Source organism: Mirounga angustirostris, unplaced genomic scaffold (assembly GCF_029215605.1).
Source record: "Mirounga angustirostris isolate CCGP_5_RB_7025 unplaced genomic scaffold, mMirAng1.0.hap1 SCAF_13, whole genome shotgun sequence".
Taxonomy (NCBI): domain Eukaryota; kingdom Metazoa; phylum Chordata; class Mammalia; order Carnivora; family Phocidae; genus Mirounga; species Mirounga angustirostris.
In genome coordinates this window covers 88,163,984-88,189,160 of record NW_026991721.1, presented here as the reverse complement: position 1 = coordinate 88,189,160, position 25,177 = coordinate 88,163,984, and the positions used below count along the sequence as shown (strand labels likewise).

Below are 25,177 nucleotides of genomic sequence, written 5' to 3'. Positions count from 1 at the left end.
GGCACGCAGTAGGCGCCTGATAAGACTGAATAGGACAGAAACCAACCATATGAATAGATGCAGGAGGAATGTGGTCCAGCAGGCTGGTCGAGGGCGGAGGCCCCTTTCCCCCCCAACCCCCCTCATCCAGGAGCCCAGGACAGAATGGCTGCTCCCTGCCTCTCTCCTTTGAGGTCCGACTCTCTCCTCTGCACCTGCTCTGGCTGACTCTGGTCAAAGCTCTGGGTGAAGAGGACCGGTGGTCAGCCTTCCTCCTTCCTCAGTGAGAGGAGAACAGCTTGGTATAGTGTTTGAGATCCTTTCATGAATAATGGTTGAGAAGTGCTGTTCTTTAGTATGAAGAATAGTGGTTATTCCTGGCAAATTTGACTTGGAGGTGGGGAGTATTACATTGCTCTATTTATCCCACACTCTGTACACAGTTACTGAAACTGTCACCGTGTCCTATATTCCATAGGCCATTATGTGTATTTCAAACCATTATATAAATGGACTTGATTTGTACTTCTGAATGTCATTAAACTCCTCCCATACCAGTAACAACACAGTTTCCATAGAAACTAATACATTTGAGGAGGGAAGGCATAGGGAAGAAAGCAGATGGAACAGGAGGGGAAAATACGTCTGTCCGATTATTACTTCCAGAACGCAGGACCCAGGGATGTGACATGGGCCACTCTACGGAGATGGGGCAAGCTCCTTCAAGTTTTTGTTGACTCTCCTTTGATAAAAGCCGTGGATAATTCATCTCAGCCTGAACCTGCTCATTCCAGCACACAGCTCTAAAAACTTTATGGCACCAAAGGCCATTAAACACGCTCATTTATTCAGACTCCTTCACCCTGGGGAGGGGGGTGGCGGGAGGGTCTCAGCGCTCAGTGATGAAGCTTTTGAGGCTCGCTGAGGATGGAGGCAGAGACAAGAAAGGAGCTTCCTCAGGACACAGCAGGCATAGGGTGAGACCCCAGGATTCTGCCAGTGACTGTCACCTAAGTCCCTGGGTCCCATGGGCATCAGTGCAGTTAGACGATAAAGCTCTAGAGACGTGGGGTTGCAAGGGTGTTATATTTAAGACCCTTTCCGAGAGCCTGGCTGAGGAGCTGCCCATGGCCTTCGTAGACAGCAAGTTTTCTCTCTTTGGAGGGATGTAAGCATAGGCTGCAATGGCTTCATAAAAACAGTTAGGAGGGCACTCCTGGGCACTATGCACTTGGCCCATGGTTGGACTGGATTCCCCTTATCTGCTCCCCTAGCTCCTGTGCATAGCTGGTTACAGCAATTATGATGTCGTATTTAAACAGCTGGGATATCCCTGGGGCCAGTGACTGTGTCACTACAGGTCAAGGGCCCACTAGCACCGTGCGAGGCACAGAGTAGGTACTGGACGCATGGTTGATGAGGAAGTGAGTACACAGCACCGCAGTACTCAGAAGTGTTTATGGGCATCCGTACGTGGTGCGGATACTGAGCCATCAGAAGAGGGTGTGGACTAGATGACCTTTGGTCCCTTCTGGCCTTGAGAACCTTTGATGATATGGTTCTAAACCTGCTCTGATTATGCCTGGGATTTGAATCTAGATTTCTCTGACTTCCAAGCTACAGCGCTTAACCATTAAGCATACTCCCCACAATGCTAAAAGGAGAAACAAAATCAAAACAACCACAAAATTAACTTAGTATGAAATATATCCAGTCTCCTCCCAGCAGAGGGCAAAAGTTCCTGAGGACAGAGCTGTGTCCAGCCTCCCTGAGGCTCCCATGCCTGGCACAGTGCTGGGCTCATAGGGGGTGATGGCTTTACTCTATATATGGCACGTCTATATCAAAGAACTTATTCCCCTTGCTTCACTATTTGCTTCTTGTCTCTTTCAAAACATAGCCTCAACACATTTTTAGGGGGCAGACTTCACTGATTGATCCACTCAACCCTGTCATTTCCAGACTTCAAGAACTTAGCATGGTGAAGAGGAAAGAGGACTGCCCCTTGGGTCAGAAGTCTTGTCTCTATTGCTTGCAGGCTGTGGTAACTGGGACAAGTCATATGACTGTCCTGAGTCTCAGTTTCTTCTTCCCCACATGATCTGTAAGGTTTCTTCTAGGGGGTCCATGGTTCTCAGATCACCCAGTCCCAGCATCTTGGGAGCCACTGACCAGAGGCAGGGAAGGTCAATTTTCTTGCTCTCCTAACTGGTCATGCCCCTGCCTTCCCTCCCAGTTCATCTTCCACACTTCAGCCAGAGCAATATTTCAAAATGCAAATCTGATAATGTCACAGTCTTCTTGAAAATATATACCTATACCAGTATAGGCAAAGGCCCTGTAGCAGATGGGAGCATTCCTGTTTGAGGAGCTGAAAGGCGGCTGATGTGTCTGAGGTATGGTATTAAGGGGATAAGATGAGGCCAAAGAGGTAGGTAGGAACCAGATCATGTAGAGCCTCATAAAACATGCCAGGGATTTTGGTATTTTTCCTAAAAGCAACATAAAGCCATTGAAATATTTTCAAGAAGACTGTGACATTATCAGATTTGCATTTTGAAATATTGCTCTGGCTGAAGTGTGGAAGATGAACTGGGAGGGAAGGAAGGGGCATGACCAGTTAGGAGAGCACTTCTGTAATCCAGTGAGGAAGAGTGGTGGCAGGGACAAGGGCAGTGGCTGTGAGATGGACAAGGTGGATGGATTCAAGAAATATCTGGGAGGTGACTTTTCTAGGTCTTGCTGAGGACTGGATACGGGTAGGAGAGAAAAGAAAGTTTAAAAAGGAGCTTGGCAGGGTCTGTGGCCTAGGCGCCCCCAGCCTGCCTTAGATAAGCAGGTTTCCCAGTAGGAATGGTGGCTGGAAGAAGGGGGCCCGGGGAAAGACTCCGAAATTCTCTATCCGATCATGGAAGGAGAATGGAAATGGCGGGTCCCCTGTTCCAAGACGCCAAGTGAATTAAATAACAATCATAAAGTGCCCTGGAAATCTGTGTCTTGCCATAAATAATAAACAGGGACGTTATACAAATAACAGCTTTGCAGCCCCAGTGGAAGAAAACACATCACTAAGAAAAATGAAATAAGAAAAAAATGCACCCCAAAGCCCCAGCTAACAAAATGACAGTATTAGCTAACGTCCTGGGGACTCTTGCAGGCAGTGAAGGAATGTCTCTGGAAATTATAAGCCCTTAGCGAAAGCCATTCTGCTACGGCTGCAGCAGTCAGAGGAGTCAGAGCAGTCAGAGGGCTCACGGGTCACCGGACTCATTCTCTGCCACATCAGGTCCCTGCTGCCCCTCTGCTCTGATAAAAAACACAGCATGTCCCCTAGATCTGCTCAACTCCCTCACTGCCCCCCAGGGGACAACCGACATGGACCTGAATTCACTCTCAGAGGGCAGACAGGAAAAAGAAACAGATCTGCCTTCTCAGTAAGGCTGTCAGTCAATTTCCTGGTATTGGTTCCTTCAGTGACCAAAGCATTTAAAATTAGGGGATGAGTGGTGAGAATAGGGTGTGGGTCAGGTGTTGAAAGCCAAGATAGACTTTTTTTTTTTTTTTAAGATTTTCCCATCCATTTATTTTAGAGAGAGAACTAGTGAGTGAGCAGGGGGAGGGGCAGAGGGAAGGAAGAGAAATCCTCAAGCAGGCTCCCCACTGAGCGCGGAGCCTGACACAGGGCTCCATCCCAGGACTCCGAGATCACGACCCGAGGCAAAATCAAGAGCCAGATGCCCAACTGACTGCACCACTCAGGTGCCCCAAGCCAAGATAGATTTTGGAATCATCCCATTTTAAAGGCTTACAGATGTATCCAACATTATTTAAATTTCATACACGAGAAGGTTGACATCTGGATGTTCAGGGACTTGCTGGCTCCTTACTTTTAGGTGCTCCTTGCACTACGCTGATGGAGCACCTCTTTCTCTTATCAACTCTTTTAGGGGAGAGGCAAGAAACAGGGGGACGTTTTAGACTCATTTCTGTGGACTGGGGAACAGGGGTGCAGAAAGAAAGGATAGACTCCATGCCATCACCCTAAGAAGTCCAGAGCTGCTGCAGGTGCCTGGGTCCCCATCATCCCAGAGCTCTGGCTCCCGCACATGGGTGAGAGGCGAGGACAGGCATCGTGGTGGAGGTGTGCTTGCAGAGTCTGGACTAGGAGGTTGGTGCAGCCCAGCAGCTGCGGGGCATGGCATGGAAGAGCCTGTAGGGGGCCTGCCAGCTGTGGATCCCATTTTCTCCTTTCTGGGTGCTCGAGCCCCTCCCCAGGAGGCCCAGAGGTCTCCAGTGAACAGAAGCTGCCTTGACTAATCACTTGCATTTGTTTCTTCTCGGGAAGATGAAAACCACAGCGCTAGAAGGCATTTCTGCTCTCCCTTCTCTGAGCTGTGCTTCGGAAGGTCCGGGAAAGCTGCCGCCCCTCCAGATGTGTGGCCTGAGAGGGCACCCCTGTGCGCAGGCACACCTCAGCCTCAGAAAGCTGCCAGGAAGGGAGGCCAGGGCTGTGCTGCCTCCTTCTGCTCCATTCAATATCCTCTTCCTCATTTCCCCTTCTCAACAGTCCTAGGGGCTAACAGAATTTTCTGGTTCCTGAGAAATGATCTTCCCTGGCCTAGGTCTCTCACTCCCACGTGATTTTCTCCCACACCACTGGGAGCCTTCTGTGTTCGGTCTCCTCTTCCCTCAACCCCTGCCACTCGCTCTGCATTTGCTCTGCCAACTAAACCATGCTGAAGTGTTACCGGCTTCCCTTCTGTTCATGGTCTGAGCCTCCTCTTTTAGAATTCCAAGAGCACTGGACCGACCGGATATCAGGAGCCTTGGAATGTGGTCCTGGCTCTTCCGGCAACTTCCTACTGACCTGAGGCAAGTCATTCATCGATTCTGGGCCTCCCTGAGTTGGCGGGTTGCACTGTAACTGCTAGGGTTGTTGAAGTTCTAACATGGGGGCAGGCAGAGCCGCTCACCAGATACCATGTGAGAGCCTGTGAGTAAGATCAGCCCCGGGCAGGCAATGTGCATTGAGAAGGTGAATGGTTCTGGGATCTCCAGGAAAACTGGGTAATTGAGAAGAGCTAGGAAAAGGGAAGGGAATATAGGGATGTGTGTTTGGGGGCGGTGGGTGGGTAGGATGAGGAAAGTTCCCCTGGTAGGTCTGGTGGGATGTATCTGTCTAGAGATGCCCCGAGAATGTGGCCCAGCAGTAGATGGGGTGAGGAAGGAGAGCTGGTGTGGAAAGGAGGGAGACCTACCTGTGGGGCCCTCCCCTCTGCTGACCTGTTTGGGCCCCAGCCTCCAGGAAGGTGCTAGTGTCCCAGAATAGGAGGAGAGGTGAGAGGTAAGACTTAAGGAATTGCTGGAGATGGGCACACTCATTGTGTGCAATGCTCCACGTCGGTTTGTGCTGCCTGATGGTTCTTTCCCAAGACCCACCTTGCATCTGTGGATGGCTTTGTGCATTCCTCTGTTGTCACTAGGAGCACTAATTAATTATGTAAATTAAAATTGACTGACTACTCCTTATGTGTGAGACACCAGGCTCAGGCCCAGGGATAGGCGAGGAAAGGAGGGAGCAGCATCTTTGCCTTCCTGATCGGACAGTCTGATCAATGATCACCAGTTAGAGTAAGTGCCACAAAATAAATCAGCTGGTTGCCGCGATGGTGCATCATGGTGCTGGAAGAGGGGTGTCTAATTCAGGTAAGGCGGCTGGGCAGGATTTCTTCATGGAGTGACCGTAACACGGAGGCGTACCTGTGTGTTTTAATTGTGAGCTCCTTGAGGGCAGGGATTAGGTCTTATTTACTTGGAAAGCTCCAGTGCTTAGAACACTGTCTGGCATTTATTATGAAAATTGGGATTATTTTTATGGTAGGTACTCAATGAACTTTTGATGAATAAATAAATGATTTCCTTCCAGCAGTTCCTATTTAAAGCACCATGTACTTAATCACATGAAGACAATTATGTCAAACACGCCTGATACTCTTATGCCTGATCTGTCTTTATTTCTTCCTCTCTCGTCTGCCCTTCATTGATTTTTGTTTGTGTCTCCATTTGAGGCCTCAGATGTGTTGAGTCCAAATAGAAGAACACACACACACATACACACACACACATACACACACACACATTACCCACCACCTCTATTCCTGCAAATGCTGCTGATTCTATCCGAGAAGCTATTAAGCGCTCCCTAATACAGCAAACCTCTCATTGACTATCACATGCCTCCTTAAACGACCTTTGAATAGTGCTTTCTTTTTATTGCTTTGTGAAGTTTAACAGCGCCAATTGTGATTACTCTAGCTTATGATAAACCCCAGATCTATAAAACTCCTGTTCATTCATTATTTTTCTCTTGCTCCTTCTCGAGCTGTTATTTATTTATTTTTGGGGGGACGTAGCAAGGAGCAGGGGGCAGGAGGAGGAAGAGGGAAATAAAAATATACCAAATTAACAGGGAAATGGATGAAATAGGGGACCACTTCTCCCCGGGTGACAGACATCCTATTAGATACTGTTAAACAGAACAAATATGCCTTAATACAGAACAAGTAGGTCTTTTATATTTATTCTAAATTGGAAATATAATGATTACCACCTTATCTTTCATGGAAGAAGCAGCTAATTGTTCCAGTATCTCACTAATTCCAGCATCTGGGAGAAAATTATTTTTTACTATTTTACCAATTGTTCAATTTATACCTAGGTGTATAGTGCAGCGTGGACAGAGATTTCTGTTTCTTGATCTATATCATGGCTGCTATTCCAGTTCAATTATTAATATGTGGAAGTTATAATTATTTTGAGTATTGGTACAAGATAATTATAAACCATAAAATAGCTCCCCATGCTCGCTGATGCCTTTTCTTATCTGCAGACATGCTGGAGTTTGGGCTTGTGATTTTTTGAGAGAGCAACACATGTATAATGTGGCACTTGGGGTCGCAGGACTGGCTGGAGTGGGGGTAGAGGATCCTTCACCCCCTGCAGGTCCTTTCGGTTCTCCTCCTGTGCCTTCCACCCTCCAGAGCCAAAGCCAACCCACCATATACATCTCTCCTTCTGCCCCACTGTCTCACCTGCCTCCTATCTGGTCTCCTGTTTGCTAGTTGAGGTTTGTAACTCATCATCTATGGTGGTTTAGCTTGCTTGCCACCTCTTCGTCTCCTTGTTTACCCAGCAGCAGCTCCTGGGTGTGTGGTTGTGTGCATGTGCATGAATCTGTGTTGGGGTAGTTGGGAGGGGTGAGAGCCAGCCACATGCAAAGAGGGAGGCAGGGGTGGGGAGTTAGCTGCTCTGTTACCCCTTGGCTATGGCCATTGCCTCCATTCCCTCCCTCTTTCTGAATACCTTGCTTTATTACTAATGAATCTACTCTAGGGGGAGGATTTTGGCAAGGGGTAAGGCACCTGGGATCACTCATTCTTAACCAAGTCAACCATAGTCAGCTGAAAGGAATGACACATTGGTGTGGACTGCATGTGTTTGGAGAAGGGGCTCGGAGAGAATGGGCATTGTTTGGTATCTTCCCATTTTAACAAAAAAAATCTTTAAAAGGCCATCTTAGCTTAGCTGTGGTAGAAAGTAAAGCTAACTGTCTTCAGAAGTAATCAGATCCTGGTCTTGGTTCCAAGTCCTCCTATAGTCCCCTCCTGACTCCCTTCCTTCCCTCTTTACTTAAACAATATCTACTCCCCACTTAATATTAAATTTCTTTTTCCTACCATTTTCTTAATCCCTGGGTCAGTATTACCATTACAACTTTCTGCTATGGCAAATGCATCAAGACCCCATTTCTATGTTAAAGCCCCTAATACCCGACGTGACTATATTTCAAGATAGGGCCTTTACAAAAGTAATGATGATTAAAGGAGGTCATAAGGGTGGAGCCCTGATCTGGTAGGATGAATGTCCTTATAAGAAGAGACACCAGAGAGCTTGTTCTCTCTCTCTCTGTCAGGTGAGGACATGGGGAGAAGGAAAAGAGCTTCTCACCAGAACCTGACCATGCTGGTACCTTGATCTTAGACTTCCCGTCTTTAGAACTGTGAGAAAATAAAGTTCTGTTGCTTGAGCCATTCAGTCTGAGGTATTTTGTTATGGCAGCCTGAGCTGACTAATATATCCCTCCCCTGGCCACTTGTGAAAGGTTGGTTGGAGTGGGGGTGTTAAAACGTGTTCATCAGACTTGTGATAGGATTCTTTTTAGGCCCCAGGATCTGGAGTCAGTATCCTTCTACTGCGGTCAGACACTTGGAGCTTGAGGTTGCAAATCCAGCCCAGCTCCTGACTTTTTGGCTTCCCCAATCCCCATGAACCTCATTTTCAGCTTCTCTAATGAGCAATGCCAGCAAGAGAATGTGTCCATTCAGCACCACGGACAGAGGTACCCTGTCAATTCCCACAAATTAGAAGTTACTGCCTAGCCCTCTCACACAGGTGGTGCTGGGAAGGGAGGAGGTAGGCTGAGCAAGAGACAAGTCAGGGAGGAAGACCATCTGGCAGGATGCAGACAGTGCAGCCCCTAACCCTGGCTGTGCTCAGCCAGGGGGCTCCTGCAAACGAGAAGTGCCTTCTCGAGGCTGCAGCCTTCTCACACAGATGGGCTGCAAAATGAAGGAGGGGCTACTCCTTGCACTTAGTTGTGCTGGCCTGACTCTTGTCAAGTTGTCACCCTGATGGGTGCTTGCCACAAACCTATAGCTGGCAAGGCATTAAGTCTGGGGAACCTGTGGGGGTACCGGTGTCATGGACTGTGGGTTAGGAGAAGAGTCAGCTGAGGAGCAATGGGAAGAGGGCATCAGAACTTTGGTGTAACTTTGGGGATAGCAGTGGTACAGGTGAGCTGCCTCCTCCATGCCTGGAATGGGAATGAGGGTACAGGGGCTCTGGGCCTTGGGAGGGGAGGGGTCTGGCTCATGGCAAGCTGGTGGAGAGCCAGAGCTTCATTTGTCTGACTTTAATGAATAAATGGCATCCCCAGCCATTGTTTATCTACTTTTGAATCCTGACAACAGTTTGTGGCATCTGATGGAGAGGGTTATTAGCTGCACGGAGACAGATGGTTGGGGACGAGGGGATTGGCTCTTTATTATAGCAGCCCCACAAGTGACAGCACTCCGTTTACTTCCCAGCCTCCATATCAATGTCAATACCTTCCTGTCACCTCCTGTGACCCAGTCAAGCCTCAGAGGAAAGACCCCGAGCAAAACGAAGGCAGAATGGCCCATGAGTGAGAGGGAGAGGTAGGGCCAGTGGAGTTGGAAAAGAGGTTAGATTTCCCATTGTTAATTCTTTGAAAACAAAAACGCTGCCTTATTCTTCAGGATTTTCCCAAGTGCCCTGTAAGGGGCTGTTTATTCAATAGGCATTCAAAAAATGTGAATGATTGAAGAGAAAGGTAGAGAGGTCTGGATTAAAAAAGATAATAGAAGCAGATTTAATTGTGCTGGGTGAGTGGTTGGGGAACAAAGGTAGGGAAGAGAGAGGAAAAGAAATAGAGGACACAAAAGGTTAGGAAGATAGCATGAGGAAAAGTGCTTACGAATCAGCATACTGTGTTTCAGGCATTAGCTACTCTTCCCCACATTTCTAGATAAAGAACTTCATGGAAATCAAATGGCTCTGTCCACTGCCCCAGGTTCTTCTTCTTGGTACCAGAGTTGCAGGACATAGCTTCTACCCTCCACATTACCCCCAAGAGGGTGGGCAGGTTCTCACTGACCTTCATTCATTCTCCGAAATTTGTCCTTGGCCATGTAGCCCAGCACCAGACAGCATCCTCTCTTCTGGAGGCCCAGCTCTGGAAGAAAAGCACAGGTGAGTGAGCGGGGAATGGATCAGGGGTCAGTAAAGACCCCTTCGCAGTGGGTATGAAGTTGCTGCTCTCATAAACAGGGTTACTTATGTAACATTTACATAGCACTTGCTATGATCCGGGCATCCTACTAAGCCGGCAATTCCTCACTTGATTCTCACAATAACCCTATGAGGTGCATACCAGTATTATCTCCATTTTATATCATCCCCATTTACAGATGTATTAAGTAGGCAGTCTTAGATGGAAGAGCTAGCTGACGGCAAACCAGGAGTTTGAATCTAGGCAGTATGGCTCCAGAGTCCACGCTCATAACCACTACTCTATAGGTTAATGAGGCTCTATAGATCCCAGGCTTGGGGACTATATCCACCTCATGCTGGGACTGTGGTCAGACCTGCCAAAGGAGAGGCAGAGTCCAGCTAGTGGTGTCCAGGATGGAGCAATGCAACCAGACACAGAGCAGGGTGGTTCAGAAGAATGAAGAAGTGGTTGGGTGAATTTGGGAGAAGACACAGGAGTGGAGGTAGAGGAGTCTACTTTTTGGGAGAGAGTGAGTTTCTGGGTCTGGGGATTCCTGGACATTCTCATATTCAGGCACAAGGCGGTGCCATCCTCAAGTATTTATGAGGTGTGGACTCGAATGTGGAGCACAGGAGTTGGGATGGCTAAGAAACACAAGGTGTAGATTCTGGTCCCACAAGACTTTGACACAATTGGAAAAGCAAGGCGGAACAGCAATTCTAGGTAGCAAATGCAAGAGACTTTTTTTTTTTATTCCCACGGTATTTGATAAATGGGTGCCCCTTGTACTTGGGTGTCAGGCTGGAGTTACGTCTGCCTCACAAGAAGGCAAGAGGTCCTCGCCGGTATTTATCCTCTAATCCTGGTTTGTCTTAAGCACCTTGTGGGTTTTGAAGCCATTCTACACCAAATTCCTCTTCTGACCCCCCACAACACCCCCCTGAGGTCGGCAGACAGGTTATTGCTCTTCATGCTATGCAGATGAGAAATCCCAAGTTCAAAGATGCTAAGTGACCTCCCAGGATTATTTTAGACTCCCTGCCCCCACTTCTTTGCTTAGGACTCATACAAACTCGACAGATGCCATGGTGAATGGACAAGGGGTAGGATTTCTGGAAGAGGGCGTGTGACTGCACCCCCTCCCGGGGCTTGCCACGCTTTCTGGGGACCCAGGGGCTCCCTCCATGGGTCCCGCAGGGAAGGAGGGTCCCACTGAGTGGTGCATCACAGCAACTCCTCCCGTGACACTGGTGTTTCTCGGAGCCCTAGCCCGTTAGCAGCTATGCTGTTGGAGCTTAGACAGGGTGAGATCATTTCCCCTCCCTACCTCTCCATGCACCTCTTGTCACCCAGGTTCTACCCGCCATGGATTGCAGGATGAAAGGGCCCGTGAAAGACAGATAAGTCAAGCTTAGGGGCTCTTGCCCTAGAGAAAAACAAAGTGTGGCAGAATGCCATGGCCTTGGGAGGTTGCTAGCTTTGATCTCCCAATTCTTTAAAGGGGTTTATTAACTATCAGTAAAGAGCAGAGAAGCAGATCTGAGCGTGCGTTTTCCAAAGGCGCTCACTTCTCTTCCGTCCCCTCCACGTGCGCTCATCTGAAGGCACGGCCAAGCCAACCTCACTTCAAACAGCTTTACATCTTGTGCGCCCAAATTGACGATGTTAAGTTCCCTCATCCAAGGCCTTGGCCCTTTCTTCAAGGGCTCCTGCTCCGTTGAGGGCCCTGTGGATCAAAGCCCCTTTGATGTTTACTTACTATATTTGTGGATTCTTTCTAACAACCACCTTCAAGAGGCAGGAATGCAGCCTGCCAGGAGGGGGCCTGCGGAAGTACAAGCTGTGAGGAGGCGCCCCGAGCTCCCGCGAACAATAGCCTCTTGCCTGAGACTCAGACTATAGAGAAGCCTCAGCGTGCTGACAACGGCCGCGTTAACCAGCCCATTATAATCGCAGGAGCATTGTTCATTGCCAGAACCATACAACTGCTGACGGTTCTTATTATATTTTCCATTGACTTCTTATGCCCATCTAAAGCACATCAGCAGGGACTCCTAATGAGAAAAGGAACTGGGGTTCCTGCATCGAGCCCAGGGAAGCCCGGGCGGGGGTAGCAGAAGATGCTGGATGGATTTAGGCCAAACATTCTTGTTGGTTTTGCTGGACCCCCCCTCCCCCAAGCTCTCAGGGAAACGGAGGGGGCATAATTGTCCTAGACATTTAGAAAGCGGGGTCGACCTGTTGAATCCAGATCATCTGTGTTGGCTGTCTCTGCCACTCCAACTCAACCCATCCTATGTCACATAATGGGTTGCCCCCAGGGTGGCTGCCCGAGGAAAGAGACCATATGTACAGTCATTATAAGGAAGAGTCTCACTGACCATGTTTGATTTTTGCAAATGAGCAGGAAAAGAATTTTTTTTTTTATAAAGATTTTATTTATTTCTTTGAGAGAGAGAGAATGAGAGAGAGCACATGAGAGGGGTTAGGGTCAGAGGGAGAAGCAGACTCCCCGCCAAGCAGGGAGCCCGATGCGGGACTCGATCCAGGGACTCCAGGATCATGACCTGAGCCGAAGGCAGTCGCTTAACCAACTGAGCCACCCAGGCACCCAGGAAAAGAATTTTTTAGAAATCTGATTAATAAAAGAAATGGAGGATGAGCAATTTCTTAACGTGTTTGGCTCATTTAATTTGACACGTGTGGGTTAGTCTTAATTATTTAGGCTGTATTATGAGGCGCTAACAAGCACACTGCAGAAATGTATTGAGTGAGAGAGCTCTCCGACAGTCCTTACCGAGAAGTGGGGAGAAGCCACTGGGATTTTTGCAAGAATGAGCAGGTTGGAGAATTAGTGAAGTGAGAATTAGATATCTATCCACATATGGAAATTTGGGATGTTCTTCGAAGAGATTTGCAGAGCTAAATTAGAAGTCACTGGGTCTGCGTGAGGAAGCAGGCCAGGGGGCCTGAAGTGGGGGAGGGGAGGAGACCGTGGAAGCCTAGGTGGAGAGGCGGTGTGTTGTCAAAGGCACTGAGAAGAGTGAGGGCCAGGGGGAAGCAGGAGGTCACCGCTATGTCTTGGGGCATCTCTACCCTGCCAGACTAACCAGGCTCCTAGGGGAGAGATGATAGACTGTGACACAAAGAACAGGGATCTTTCACTTTGTGAGCTAGACAGCGCCAGGCTGCCACCGTCCTTGTCACAGGCACTGGGACCGAAGGTGGAGTCAGATCACAGATGCCCATTTTAACAGCAAGATATCAGGGTCTTCTCCATGGCAACCTTGAGGCTGCAGGCTTTGGCTGAGCACTTATCAGTAGCAGAACCACCGGACACAACAAAGGTGTCCACGGAAAATGATGAACGTGAATCGAGTCATCCTGACTTAAAAGGAAAGTTCACGGCAAAGGAGTCCAGGGTCACCTGCAGATGGGGTGGGGAGGGCACTGTCTGAGGAGAGGAAAGGCTTCAGAAATACTACTGTGCAAGGAAACATTTATGGGGAAAGCGCATGTTTCTTGGGGAGAAGGGTACGCACCCTAGGAACTCCTAGTCTCTAGACTCTGAGCAACAGAAGGGTCGGGATTGTGCTGTTTTCAGCTCTGAGTCCCTGGTCCCGAGCACAGTGCCTAGCACCTGGCAGGAGCTCAGGGACAGTCTTCTGATTCAATGAGAGGGTCAACCACAGACTCTTGGGTAATGACCCGCTCTCCCCTCCCCTAGGTCAGAATCAAATCAGGTGGGCTGAGGCGTCGCACAACGGAGTAAGTTAAGTGAGGGTGGTTGCCGAGTGAATGAAAGTTGTAATTCATTGGAAGAGAAGTCTAGGAAATGTGAGATTTCCTCTGGGAGGAATAAAAAGGGACGACTTTATAAATGGAAACTTTTTCCTTCAGTTTCACGGGGTGAAGATGGGACTTTTCCTAGCCTTAGGATTTCTTTATTCTTAGTTGTAATAACAATGATACAGTGCTATTACTTCACATTTGCAGGACTCTTGGTTTTTCACCATGCTGTCATATTCACTACCTTATTAGAGGCTCACAGTAGCTCCGTGAAGTAGGTGAGGAAGAATGGTCTATTTCCTCCATTTTGGTTGCAGGGACCGAGGCTCAGAGAAGTAAAAGGACAGTTCAAGGCCAAAGCACTAGCTGGTAACAGCACCCAGGCTGGAATCCAGGTCTGATTTCTAGCTTAGCTCTCAGGGTAAGGTCTGCGATCCCAGGGCTGCCGATGCTATGAATCAAGACAATAGAGGACACAGGTTGGCAGTCCTGGCTGGGCCCTTGTTCTGGGTTGGACTATGTCTCTCCCACCAATTCACATGTGGAAGTACCACGGGATGTGACTTTGTTTGAAGATCAGGACTTGACAGAGATAATCAAGTTAAAACGGCCATTAGGGGGGCCTGGAGCCAATGTGACTGGTGTCCTCATAAAAAGGGGAAATTTGGAGGCAGACACACACATAGAGAGGGAGTGTGCCATATGAACACGAAGACGGCCGTCTACAAGCCAAGAGAGAGGCCTGGAACAGATTCTTCTCTCACAGATCTCAGAAGGAAACCACAGGCCAGACTCAAATCTTACAAAGATCATTTTAGCACTGTGCAGATGACGGATGGGTGGGGGTAAGCCCGGACAAGAGAGTGCAGTTGTTCAATGCCTGCCATCCTCCTGGTGAGCCATGCTGGACTGACATCTGCTCTCTGTCTCCTCTCTCTGAAGATAGTCTGAGATCAGAGAGCAAGTGCAAGGACCCTGAGCTTCCTCAGTGGGACATTCAGTGCCTCTATCTCCCTGCCACCTTGACACAGGAGAGTGGTGGAGGGGCTGCAAATAGCTCACCAGATGGTTCCTGAGACCATATGGAGAAGGCGTCAACTGGACCTGGCTGGAGTCACAGGGAGGCCATGTGTGTTTTGAAACAATTGGTCCTGGCTGGAGCCTGGCTCCAGCACATGAGAGTGAGCGACGCTCAGGGCTTCTCTGTGCTTTAATGTTCTTATTTATAAAATGTGGATACAGAGAGTAAGACCCTCCGCTCATGGTTAATATGAAAATCAGAGGCACTTGGTGAAGGGTGCCCAGGATCAAGTAGCTGATAAGGGTGAGTGCAAGAAACAGAAACAAAATATCAGATTGGGAGTTAGGGACTGTCAGATTCCTCCTCCCCCTTCCTTAAAGGGAAGACTCATCCAAGGTGATATAACGAACTTCTGGGTGGCATTCTCTGGAGGCTGGCCTGGTAGCCACAAGCTGAGGGGCTGGAAGAGGAAGCGTGTCAGGAAGGCCAACCAGGTGGGTGGCCTTAGCAAGGCTAAGGTGCCGGGGATGGAGAGAAAGTGATGAATCTGAAAGACATTCTGGGGAAGAGACAATGGGCTGAGTGACAGAGTGGTTCAAGCAGAGGAAGGGGGCAGATGACCACAGTGGATTTAGTCGGGCAGAACAGGAGAAGGGTAGTGTTTGTGTCAGAAGTAACTGACCAAGGCAGTAAGTTCGGGCATGGGGTGATAAAGGTGCATTTTTGGACTTCTTGTGTTTGAGATGATGGGGTTCCCAGGTGAAGGGGTCCGGGATGATGACATGAGCAGGAGTTTAGATCTGAAGAAATATATTTGTAATCAGCTTTACCGACCTCGGAGCGCAGATGTCTTGGTCTGTAGACCTCTTCGTTATGTAATGAATGACATAAAAAGCAGTGGGGTAGGTTGGGTAGACTCTGCCACGGTGTTAGTACCAGCCCTGCACAACCAGCACACAACCAGCCCATCGAGACCCTACCATGCACAAGACACAAACACGGAAGGCCAGCTTCCCTTCACAATGAGATCATAGTCCAGTTGACTCTGCAAGGCATATACTTGAGAAGAGGTGAGCAAAAATCAAACACAATAGTTCAGGAAAACAAAGGGTCACGAGCAGCACGCGAGTTATTTCCACATGCACAGCCACAGTTGCAGGAGCCCCGAGGAGGAAAAGGAGTTGCGGGTGTTGGGGTGGTCCTCCCCCAGGACCTTGAAGGCTGGAGATTTCTCTGGGGGGGTCTGCCTTTGTTGGGTGTCCGCTCTGATGGCCTGACTCACAGGCGATGGGCCATCAAAAGCCCCTCTGCCAGGATGCCTGGCCCATCACAGGATGCCAGAGTGTCACGTTAGGAAAGTTCTCACCTTGATTCTGCTAAACTCCTGTTTTCTGCTTTAATTCTGTTTCATCCTGTTTGCAGCATTATAGTTTACATCCCAGGCCGTAACGATGCCCATAAATCATGCAGAGATCACAGTTTTCTGATCAACCTCTCTAGTAAAGAGGCCTGAAGAGAGGAATAGCAAAGGTTTATTAATCCTGACTAGTGTCTGGCTCTGGCCCTCCAGGACAAGTAATAAATGTTTAATAGCCCATTGATACCTGTTTCATAATTTTTGACTCTCATTGCTTGCTAACTCTAAGTTTATTAAAGAATTATAAACTTTAAATTGTTGTAAAGACATAATGGTTATTTCATTACCTATCTGAGTTAATTATATTAGAACTAAGTTTTCCCCCACTCATATTAAGTATCTATTAGTTGTTTTAAATTATTGATTTGTATTTTTTTTATTTGTATTTAATTAACTATGCTATTACATCCCAATTAAATTCTTGTAAGAGAAACCTGAAACAGCTATTGTCTTAAGTTTTTAAAATAATGAATTACATGAAAAGCTCAAGTGGGCTTCCCCTCCTTTAAGGAAGGGTTAACAATCATTGTGATAATTCCAAAGAGTCTTTGTGACCACCAGCCCACCTTTGCTTGCTTCTGCAGGGAGCATAGCTCCCTCAGACACCTGATGGTAAGGAACATGCAGCTTCATGCACCAATGGCAAGAACTGACACTGGGGAAGCCCTTCGCCTGCCCCTGCCCTCCATTTACTGACTAGCATGGCGCTATCCACCCGATGGCCAAGGCGGGCCATCTATCAGCAACTCCTCACCAGCTGTGGGGCCCATGATTGTCTATGTTGCCCCTGGACCCAGACCTCACGGACCTGCGGGAAAGTCTGGTGCCCATGTGGTCATCACTCCTCTGGCTTCCCCAGATTCCTGCTCCACTGGCCTGACTCTCTACACTGTGGTCAAGACCCATCAGCCATTTACTGAGCAGCAATGAGCATTTTACTTTTCTCATCTTGTTTCCCCTTCACACGGACCTTGTAAAGACAGGTGTTACTATTCTTCCCTTTCTTTATAAAGAAATGGACATTTTAGAGGGCTAAGGAGTTTACCTAGGCTCCCTAAGCTATTGAGTGGCAAAGCTTGAGTCCACCTGTCTGCCTGACAGCATGCCTGGTGCACCTTGCCACGCTCTGTTCTCAGTTCTCTGGAAGATACGCTCCTCACCAACTGAGTCTCAGCCCACCGGGCTGGCTCTCTGAGACCTTGACTGGCTCTTGTCATCTTTCTTTTCATGGAAGGCTGGGCTCATCTTCTACCCTCAGACACTGCCTGGGGTCTTTTCTCCCAACTCTCATTGCTTGGAATTCCAACATGGCCACCAACTGACTCAGAACATGGCCTTCCTCTGGGCCACTTGGGTATCAGTGCAAGCCCCAGGGTTGGCAGGCTCTCCCACACTCCTGTGCACCCTGGAATTGGGACATAGGCTACCCCACCCCCTGAGGGCTGGATGCAGCCTGGCCTTGCCCCCTCTTTACTGGCTGGTATCATCTGGGTCCAAGCTCACTTAATTCACCATCACCATTTAAATTGCCATTTACTGATTGCTTATGATTGATTAGTCTCTGGGTTAGGCACTTTGCATGCATTACCTTCTTTAATCATAAAAATTCTCTTAAGTATTATTATTATTCCTATCTGATAAAACAGAAAACTGATAATCCAAAAGATTCAATAACTCACTCAGGGTCATACAGCTAGTAAGTGTTGAAGCCGGTAAACCTGATTATGCGTGAGGTTCTTTGGATGACTGGTATGATATCTTTGTGAGAGGTGCAGGGGATCGGGGAAAGTTTAATAATGTTAGTTGAAGAATTTTACGGAAACAGTTTTATCACATGTACAAGATTACCTCAGCCATCTCTGGTTTAAGATGTCTGATCCCAGGGGGTTAATCGCTCTGTGAGGGAATATGACAGAGAAACAGGATCATGAAGGCCATTCCTCCCCCTGGCCTGTCATCACTCTACTTATCCTGTGAGGAACAGGGACTGCTGAAGGCCATATGCCTGCAAGGCTTTTAGACTTTTCCTAAGAGAAAGTTGGAATTGGTGAGTAATGTTCGAATGGGACCAGATGCTTGACAGCTCTGTGCCCTCTCCCTAGGGAGGCTCCTCCTGGTATGGCCAGTCAATCACAGCTAGGAGGCCAGGCAGAAAGAGGGCATCTCTTTTCTCTTTTTTCTTTCAGGACCTATAGAGTCCCCAAAGGATTAAGACTGAGGGCCATAAGGAAGCCTTTAAAATCCCCCCTTACCCCCGCACACCCCCACCCCATCCCTTGCACTTCTCTTGAGACCCAGATTTTTGGGAAGGTAGAGGCCCAATAAAATGCTCTGAATGTAAAACTGATACATGGATTTAATCTTCACACAGATTCCTGACAATATGGATTATTAGCCCCATTGTATAGGTCGGGCTCAGGGAAGTTGAATAATTTAGCTGAAGTCACACAGCTGCTGGGAAGTGTAGGAGCCAGGACCAAAATCTAGGCTCATCTGATCCCAGAGCCCAGGCTGTGCCATTATTCTGGGATGTCATCTGGATGCTGAGCACACAGTCTAGGTGACCAGCAGAGACCCAGGTGGGAAGAAGGGGACCACATGTGTTCAGAGGGTGCTGGCCACTGGGGTCATGGGCATTGCTGCCAGGTGGTCAGAGGGCGCTGAGAAGTCCATGTGGGAGCCAGGCCCCTGGAAAGTCCATGCCTGGAGGAGGCTGGGTTGCCTCCCGGGGAGACAGGGAGGTGGGGGCAGGGCAGGGAAACATGGAGAGCGGCTACTGTTCACTTATGGGTTTGCAAACCTCTTTGTCACCCATTTATGGCCTCAATAAAAGCATAAATGCTGAAGATTAACCAAGAGAGTCCCATAAGGGCCACAAGCTGGCCTTAAGGCGTTTATCAGTGGAGTCAGAGAGGAATGGCCAGCCTCGGCCCTCGGGCCCATGTCTGAAGAGAGCAGGGGTGGGGGGTGAGGGGGTTGAGGCAGACGTTTGCTCTCACCTGGAACAAGGGAAGGGGGCGGAAGAGGGAAACGATGTCCTGGGAGTTGGGGAAGTGTACGGAGTGTAGGGCCATCCAACCTGGCAGCCTCTCATAACAGAGGATGGTATGACAGAGAGAGAAGAGAGAGAGAGAGCAAGAGAGCACATGCTCGCTGACTATAGGGTCCTGCGGCTGGAAGAGGGTCAGCTAAGCCTCAGTGGGCTGGGGGATGCCCTTTCCACTTTCTGGGTAGAAAGCTGAACAGGAGGCAGGCCAGGGGATGGCATACTTTTGCTCCCAGGCAAATAAATCAGAGTTGTCTCTTCACAGTCCGGTAGCTACACCTTACCTTACAGCAGGGGCTGTGTCCTCCAGAGACTGCACGCCTTCACGGGGATGGGAGAAGGCAGGGCTGGGAGCATGAAGCCCCTCCCTGCCCTGCCCCTCCTCTCGGGCATCCTGAACTAGGCCCAGCCCTGGGCCTGCTAACTGAGGCTAGAGAGGAGTGAGGCTGGACCTTGGCCTCCAGGGCAGGGCAGATCTTCCCGCCGCTGCTCCAGCCCACAAGGCAAGGAAGGAAAGGAGGCGGTGGGGTTAGGAGAAGAGCCGGCGGAGAAGGCAAGGGAGTCCCTGCTGTCCTCCCATTAACTGAAATCCTCCTTGAGCCTCACACACCCCATTACAACCCTGTATCTTATAATTAAATTGAATCTGCCAGTTACCTCTCAGCACGGCAGCAATTCAAGCTCATTGGAGGCTTTCTTTGTTTATTTTTATTTATTTATTTATTTAGTAATTATTTATCTAGCTATCCATGTAGCTACACGGAGGCCCTCGCACCATGTCTCTTTTGCCTTCGAAAATGAGGGCGTGCAGGGGCGCCTGGGTGGCTCAGTCGTTAAGCGTCTGCCTTCGGCTCAGGTCATGGTCCCCAGGTCCTGGGATCGAGCCCCGCATCGGGCTCCCTGCTCGGCGGGAAGCCTGCTTCTCCCTCTCCCACTCCCCCTGCTTGTGTTCCCTCTCTCGTTGTGTCTCTCTCTGTCAAAATAAATAAATAAAATCTTAAAAAAAAAAAAAAGAACATGAGGGTGTGCAAATGCAGTCTTTCCCACTTGGTGTGCGGTGGCAGGAGGGGCAGGGCCGACGGCGTGAGCTGTTGCTGGGGGATGACTCTGGGAGAGGGTTAGGGTGAATGCCACAGGCTGGTTCTACCCCCTTGTTCTTGCCCAAAGATGCCTTATGGAAGGTCTGCGAATTCCAGAAAGCTCCATGGAAGACCCTTGCTCCCGAGGGACTGGAACATGGGTCAGAGGACGAGATCGTGAGTGGGTCCCAGCAGCTAACACACCCACAGGGCTTTGAAGTCCTTCCAAGCCAGATACAAGTTCTCCTTGAACCCTCACAGGACATGAGACATTCCTAAAGAGGGCGGTCACCGAGGATCAGAGAGGTTCTGAGACTGCCTGAAGTCACGCAGCTGCTCATGGCCGAGTTGGGATTTGAACACAAGGCTTGGTGTAAAACCAAGCCTCCCCATCTTCCCCAGAGCTCCAGATCCAAACTGGCAGCCCAGCAGCAATCAGAGCGCCTTTCTTCTCTTTAATGTTAATCTTTCAGCATGAGGGGGCAAAGGAGAGCCTGAGAGCTTTGATTAGGCATCAACCCCAAACAGATGCAGCAGAGTGATTCTGAACCACCAGCCTTCACTTAATAAGAACATGAAAGTTTACTCAGCACAAGGCCATCCCAGTGGGAGGCTGATTGCTTTCAGGCATGCCAGGGACTGCACAAACCCTACACATCAATAGCTGAATCCCAGAGAGGGGGCCCCATTCGGGGTCATCCAGTCTGGCAGCCCCACCAGAGCAGAGGATGAGGATGGCTGGGATAGTACGAGAGAGAGAGAGAGAGAGAGAGAGAGAGAGAGAGAGAGAGAGAGAATGCACAGGCTCCCGTATTATAGTGAGAGAATGGGAAGGAATTCTAGACTCCAGCTGACACCTTAGACAAATGTCCTCTGAAGAGAAAATGGTATTCACTACCATTGGCCACCTCCTCCCTTGCCTACCTGTCCCTACCAACCTGCTGTTTGGATCATCTGTGGGCCGTTTAGTACTTCTCAGAGCAGGGACGGGTGTACCACAACAGACCTGCATCCACATTGACTATTCCTGGTCTGTCTTGGAACCAGGGAACTCACAGGTTTCAACGTATGTGGGCAGTGGCAGGCCACGTGTGTTTGTGACCTGTTTGCCCATAAGAAACTGTGAGGGACCTTGACTCAGGCTCTGTCCCGACCACAGAGGATGTCATAGCCATGTGAAGGAAGCTGGTGGCCCAGGCCTGAGCTACGGAAGGATTTATATCTCTTGTTGGTCTGGAGAAGGTTCTCTGGTTGGAGGATACCGTGAGGTAACCTGGTCCAACACAAGAATAGTCTTTAAACTGTGGGGTCTGGGGAGTAGGATGTCCACAGCTGTCCTGGCTTACAGGGTTTGGATGGGACAGCCAGGTCCTCCCCTTGCTCCTGAGGCTGAGAGAAGCCAGCCCGGGAAGCTTGGACCATTGGGCCCACAGCTCTTGGGACTTCTCACACAGTAGTGTGGACTTATTTATTTTTTTTAAAGATTATTTATTTATTTATTTTATTTGATAAAGAGAGAGAGCGAGCGCAGTGGGAGGGGCAGAAGAGGAAGGAGAGGGAGAGAATCTCAAGCAGACTCTGCTGAGCACCAAGCCCGACTCTGAGATCACGACCTGAGCTGAAACCTGAAGTCGGACATTTAACAGACTGAGCCACCCAGGCGCCCCTTAGTAGTGTGGCCTTTTGATCTGAGGTGTCTACCTTCATTTCCTCGGTCTGTGAAATGGAGACTCCTGAGCTGTAGTGAAGACTGGGGATAATTTGTGCAGAAAGCTGGAGGGGAAGGTGAGGACAGGTGTGTTCCTATGACCTGTCCACATATATGGGACAAAGGCTGGACATATTGTAAGTTCCCTACAAACAAGAGTCACAAAAATAACAACATAATATATGATCATAAAGAGCACCGGTGTGCTGAAAGTCAGACCAAGAATAAAATACTCTAAGCCTGCAATTTAGCCTGAGGGCTCTGGTTCTGGTTTGAGTAGAGTCTCCTCTACTGTTGTAAAGACAATGTCCACAGCCGCTCAGCGGACAGTGACGCCCAACTCTCGGGAAAGGGGTGGGCTCCTGGTGGTCTTACGGGGGCCTACCAGCCCTGGCTTTCATGGTAGTGTAGGTCTAAGGCTGGTCTTTTGTAGAATCAGAGGAGCTGAGGGGCCTGAAAATGGTCGTTGTCAACCTGGCCAGCAGTTATTGAATAACCTCAGAGTGAACACAGGGCACGTTCTGGGTATTGGATTAGAAAGAAGGTTAAGGTTAAGGTTCACCATTGGAATCTTATAAACCAACCAAGGAATTAGAACAAATCCAGAGAAAGACTCAGATAAAGGTCCTCTTGTTCAGTTCAAGTGGTGATGAAAAGTTCTACCTGGCATCGCTCAGACCCACGTGGAAGGAGGTGCCCAACTCTGTAAGCCATTCTTTTTTTTTTTTCAGAGAGGAGGGGAGGGGCAAAAGGAAAGGGAGAGAGAATCTTAAGCAGGCCCCACACCCAGTTCAGAGTCCAACATGGGGCTCAATCTACGACCCTGAGATCATGACTTAAGGGAAACCAAGAGTCAGACGCTTAACCGACAGAGCCACCCAGGCGCCCAGCCATTCTTTAAGGGGCACAGGACAAACCCAGCAACCTCCAGAGGAGGGTGCCAGGCCAGCAAGGGTCTGTAAGCCTTGCCACAAGAGACACAGGTGAAGAACTGGGTTGTAGAAGTAGGAAAGAGGAAAGACTGACCACGGGGCTTTAGGGGAACAAGTCTGGACCAGGTGATGGGGACTATAAGGAGGCAGGTTTCATTTCAGTACAAGGAAGAAGTTGTCTTCAGTGCAAGGTGCTAGGTCTCTTCGAAAGGACTTAGGCCAGACTGGAGCCCAAGGGACTGTATGTAGGCCTTTGTCCTGTCCTGGGGCAGAGTCTGCAGCTATGGAGTGGGGCTCTAGGACGTGTTTGGAAGAGCTGACTGTGTGCCTCTCTTCCCAGCTCTGCATTCAGTGATGTCACATTGGCACCTCACATTGGCCATGGTGGGAGGATTTACAGCAAGGAAAATGACAAAGCTGCCATCAGGGCTCTTCCCCTGCTCTCCTTCCCGAGCGCTGGTTGACCAGCACACCACTGGCTGCGCTTTCACATTTGAGGAGAGGCCTGTTTACCCTGGTTCTGGCTTCTAGGTCTTTCACATATGGGGCTTGACTAAGGGCCTCCACCTGTGGTTTCAGGTGGGTCATCATCCCTCCGAGTCTCGTCCTGTTTTTGCTGACCACTGACTGAGCTGAGGCTGCCGAGGTCCAGCCAGAGAAGCGTGCCTGGTGGATGGCCCTGATAGTTCAGGCAGTTCAGTCTCCCACCTCCTAGCAGGACTGCCCCTCCACCATTCCAGAAAAGTCACGACTGACTTGCCTTTAACATCGTCATGGGGGGCACACTCAAAACCTCTGCATGGGCAGCATCTGCTGATGGCAGCAAGTTCTTCCAGGTGCTTCTGTGGAGGCCTCCTGCTGCATCTTAAGCAAATACTTGGAAGAGTGGGAAGGGGGATTTCTTCCTATCCATTGTCACCAGATGTGAGATCCTGAAGATAAGGATTTACTACCCTGGGGCTCCCCCCAGCAGTGGGACAAAACAGCTAACATGTATCGGCCAAGCACAGTGCTAAGCACTTCGTATAAATGATCTCATTTAATTCTTAAACCTGCCTTGTGAAGAGGCACTGTGATGATCCCAGTTTTGCAGTTGATGACAACGGGGCTCAGGAAGGTTGAATCCTTTGCCCTTGGCAGCTCATCTCTAGAGCAGCAGAACCAAGACCTGAATCTGGTCTGAGTTCTCTTAAATCCTGGTCCCTGCCCCCTGCCCCCAGGTACAGGATCTTACCTCTCACAAATCCAAATCTCCTGTTCACACTATGGGGGTGAGGGAGGTGGGCAGCTCCGAGTGTCTGTCCTGTGAGGAACCATCCCCCCACAGTGTTCCCCAAGGAGCATTCTATGGAATGACGGCTCAGAGACTGCTGAGTCAGCACGCCATCACCCAAGTCCTTCCTCCGAAGTGGAGGGCTGGTTGCCATGGCCGGGGAGGCAGCAGGAACTGAAAGCTCTGGGGACCGGCCGCCAGAGCCTGGTTGCCCCTCTTCTCTGCGCTCCCTGACAGAGTGGAACCATGGTGTCTGCAGGGACCAAGCTCCGTGTCAGACAACAGGGATCCTGGGCCCTGCTGCATGCCTCCCTGCTTGGGGCAGACGCTGGCCTGATTTTCCTGGGAACCTGCCTCTGCTCTAATTCACTGGGTGATCTTGGGTGAGTCACCTGCTCTTTCTGGGACTCAACTTCCTCATTTGCAGAACAGAGAGCTTGAACTAGGGCAGGAGACTTAACCTAGTGTCTCGGAGGGGGCCTCTAGGGGCCCTACATCAGTTCTTCTTATGCCCTTCTGAATATGCATACAAAACTGAGTCTGCATTCATTCTTCTAGGAGAGAACAGCGACTTTCATGTTTTGTCAAAGGGGTTGATCCTCCCCCACCCAAACTAATAGCGTCTCACCAAAAAGATTGCTAAGATCCCACTAGCTTTAGGATTTGTTGGGTCTGAGATGACCCCTAGCTTGATGACCATAGCTCAGAAATGAAGCTGCCTGTAGGGAACTGAGGGCCATGGAAGGACTCCTACTACTTTTTGCCAATGCATTTTTTTTCATGAGTGTCGGGAGCTCTGTGGGATGAGGTGTAACTCCCGTTTTAGCCCCTGGCACCACACAAAGACGAAGCGGCTCTCCCAGGCTTCTTTCTGTACTGCCAACTGGGGGCACTTAGTTCATGCAGGGCCAGACTTCCCTGGGGCTCAGCTAGGAACTCTCCTTTTCCTTGCATGCTGGGCACGAACCAGGGCTCTGGAAGCCAGGATGTATGGTCTAGAAGGACGAGTCCACACGTATTTCAAGCACTGCCTGTGTCTCCAACCTACTCGGTTCTTAAACTGTTTGCACTAGATTACCC

At 49.4% G+C, this 25,177-nt stretch overlaps 1 protein-coding gene across 1 annotated transcript in view; it reads right to left on the bottom strand.

The window, feature by feature from the left end:
• The window catches only part of LOC135362239 (kin of IRRE-like protein 3), a 450,674-nt gene that overhangs the window by 25,808 nt on the left and 399,689 nt on the right, over window positions 1-25,177 (bottom strand). Inside the window, exon 2 of the mRNA XM_064575864.1 lies at window positions 9,716-9,793. Coding sequence (XP_064431934.1) covers window positions 9,716-9,793 — 78 coding nt within the window. The remainder of the gene's footprint in view (window positions 1-9,715; window positions 9,794-25,177) is intronic.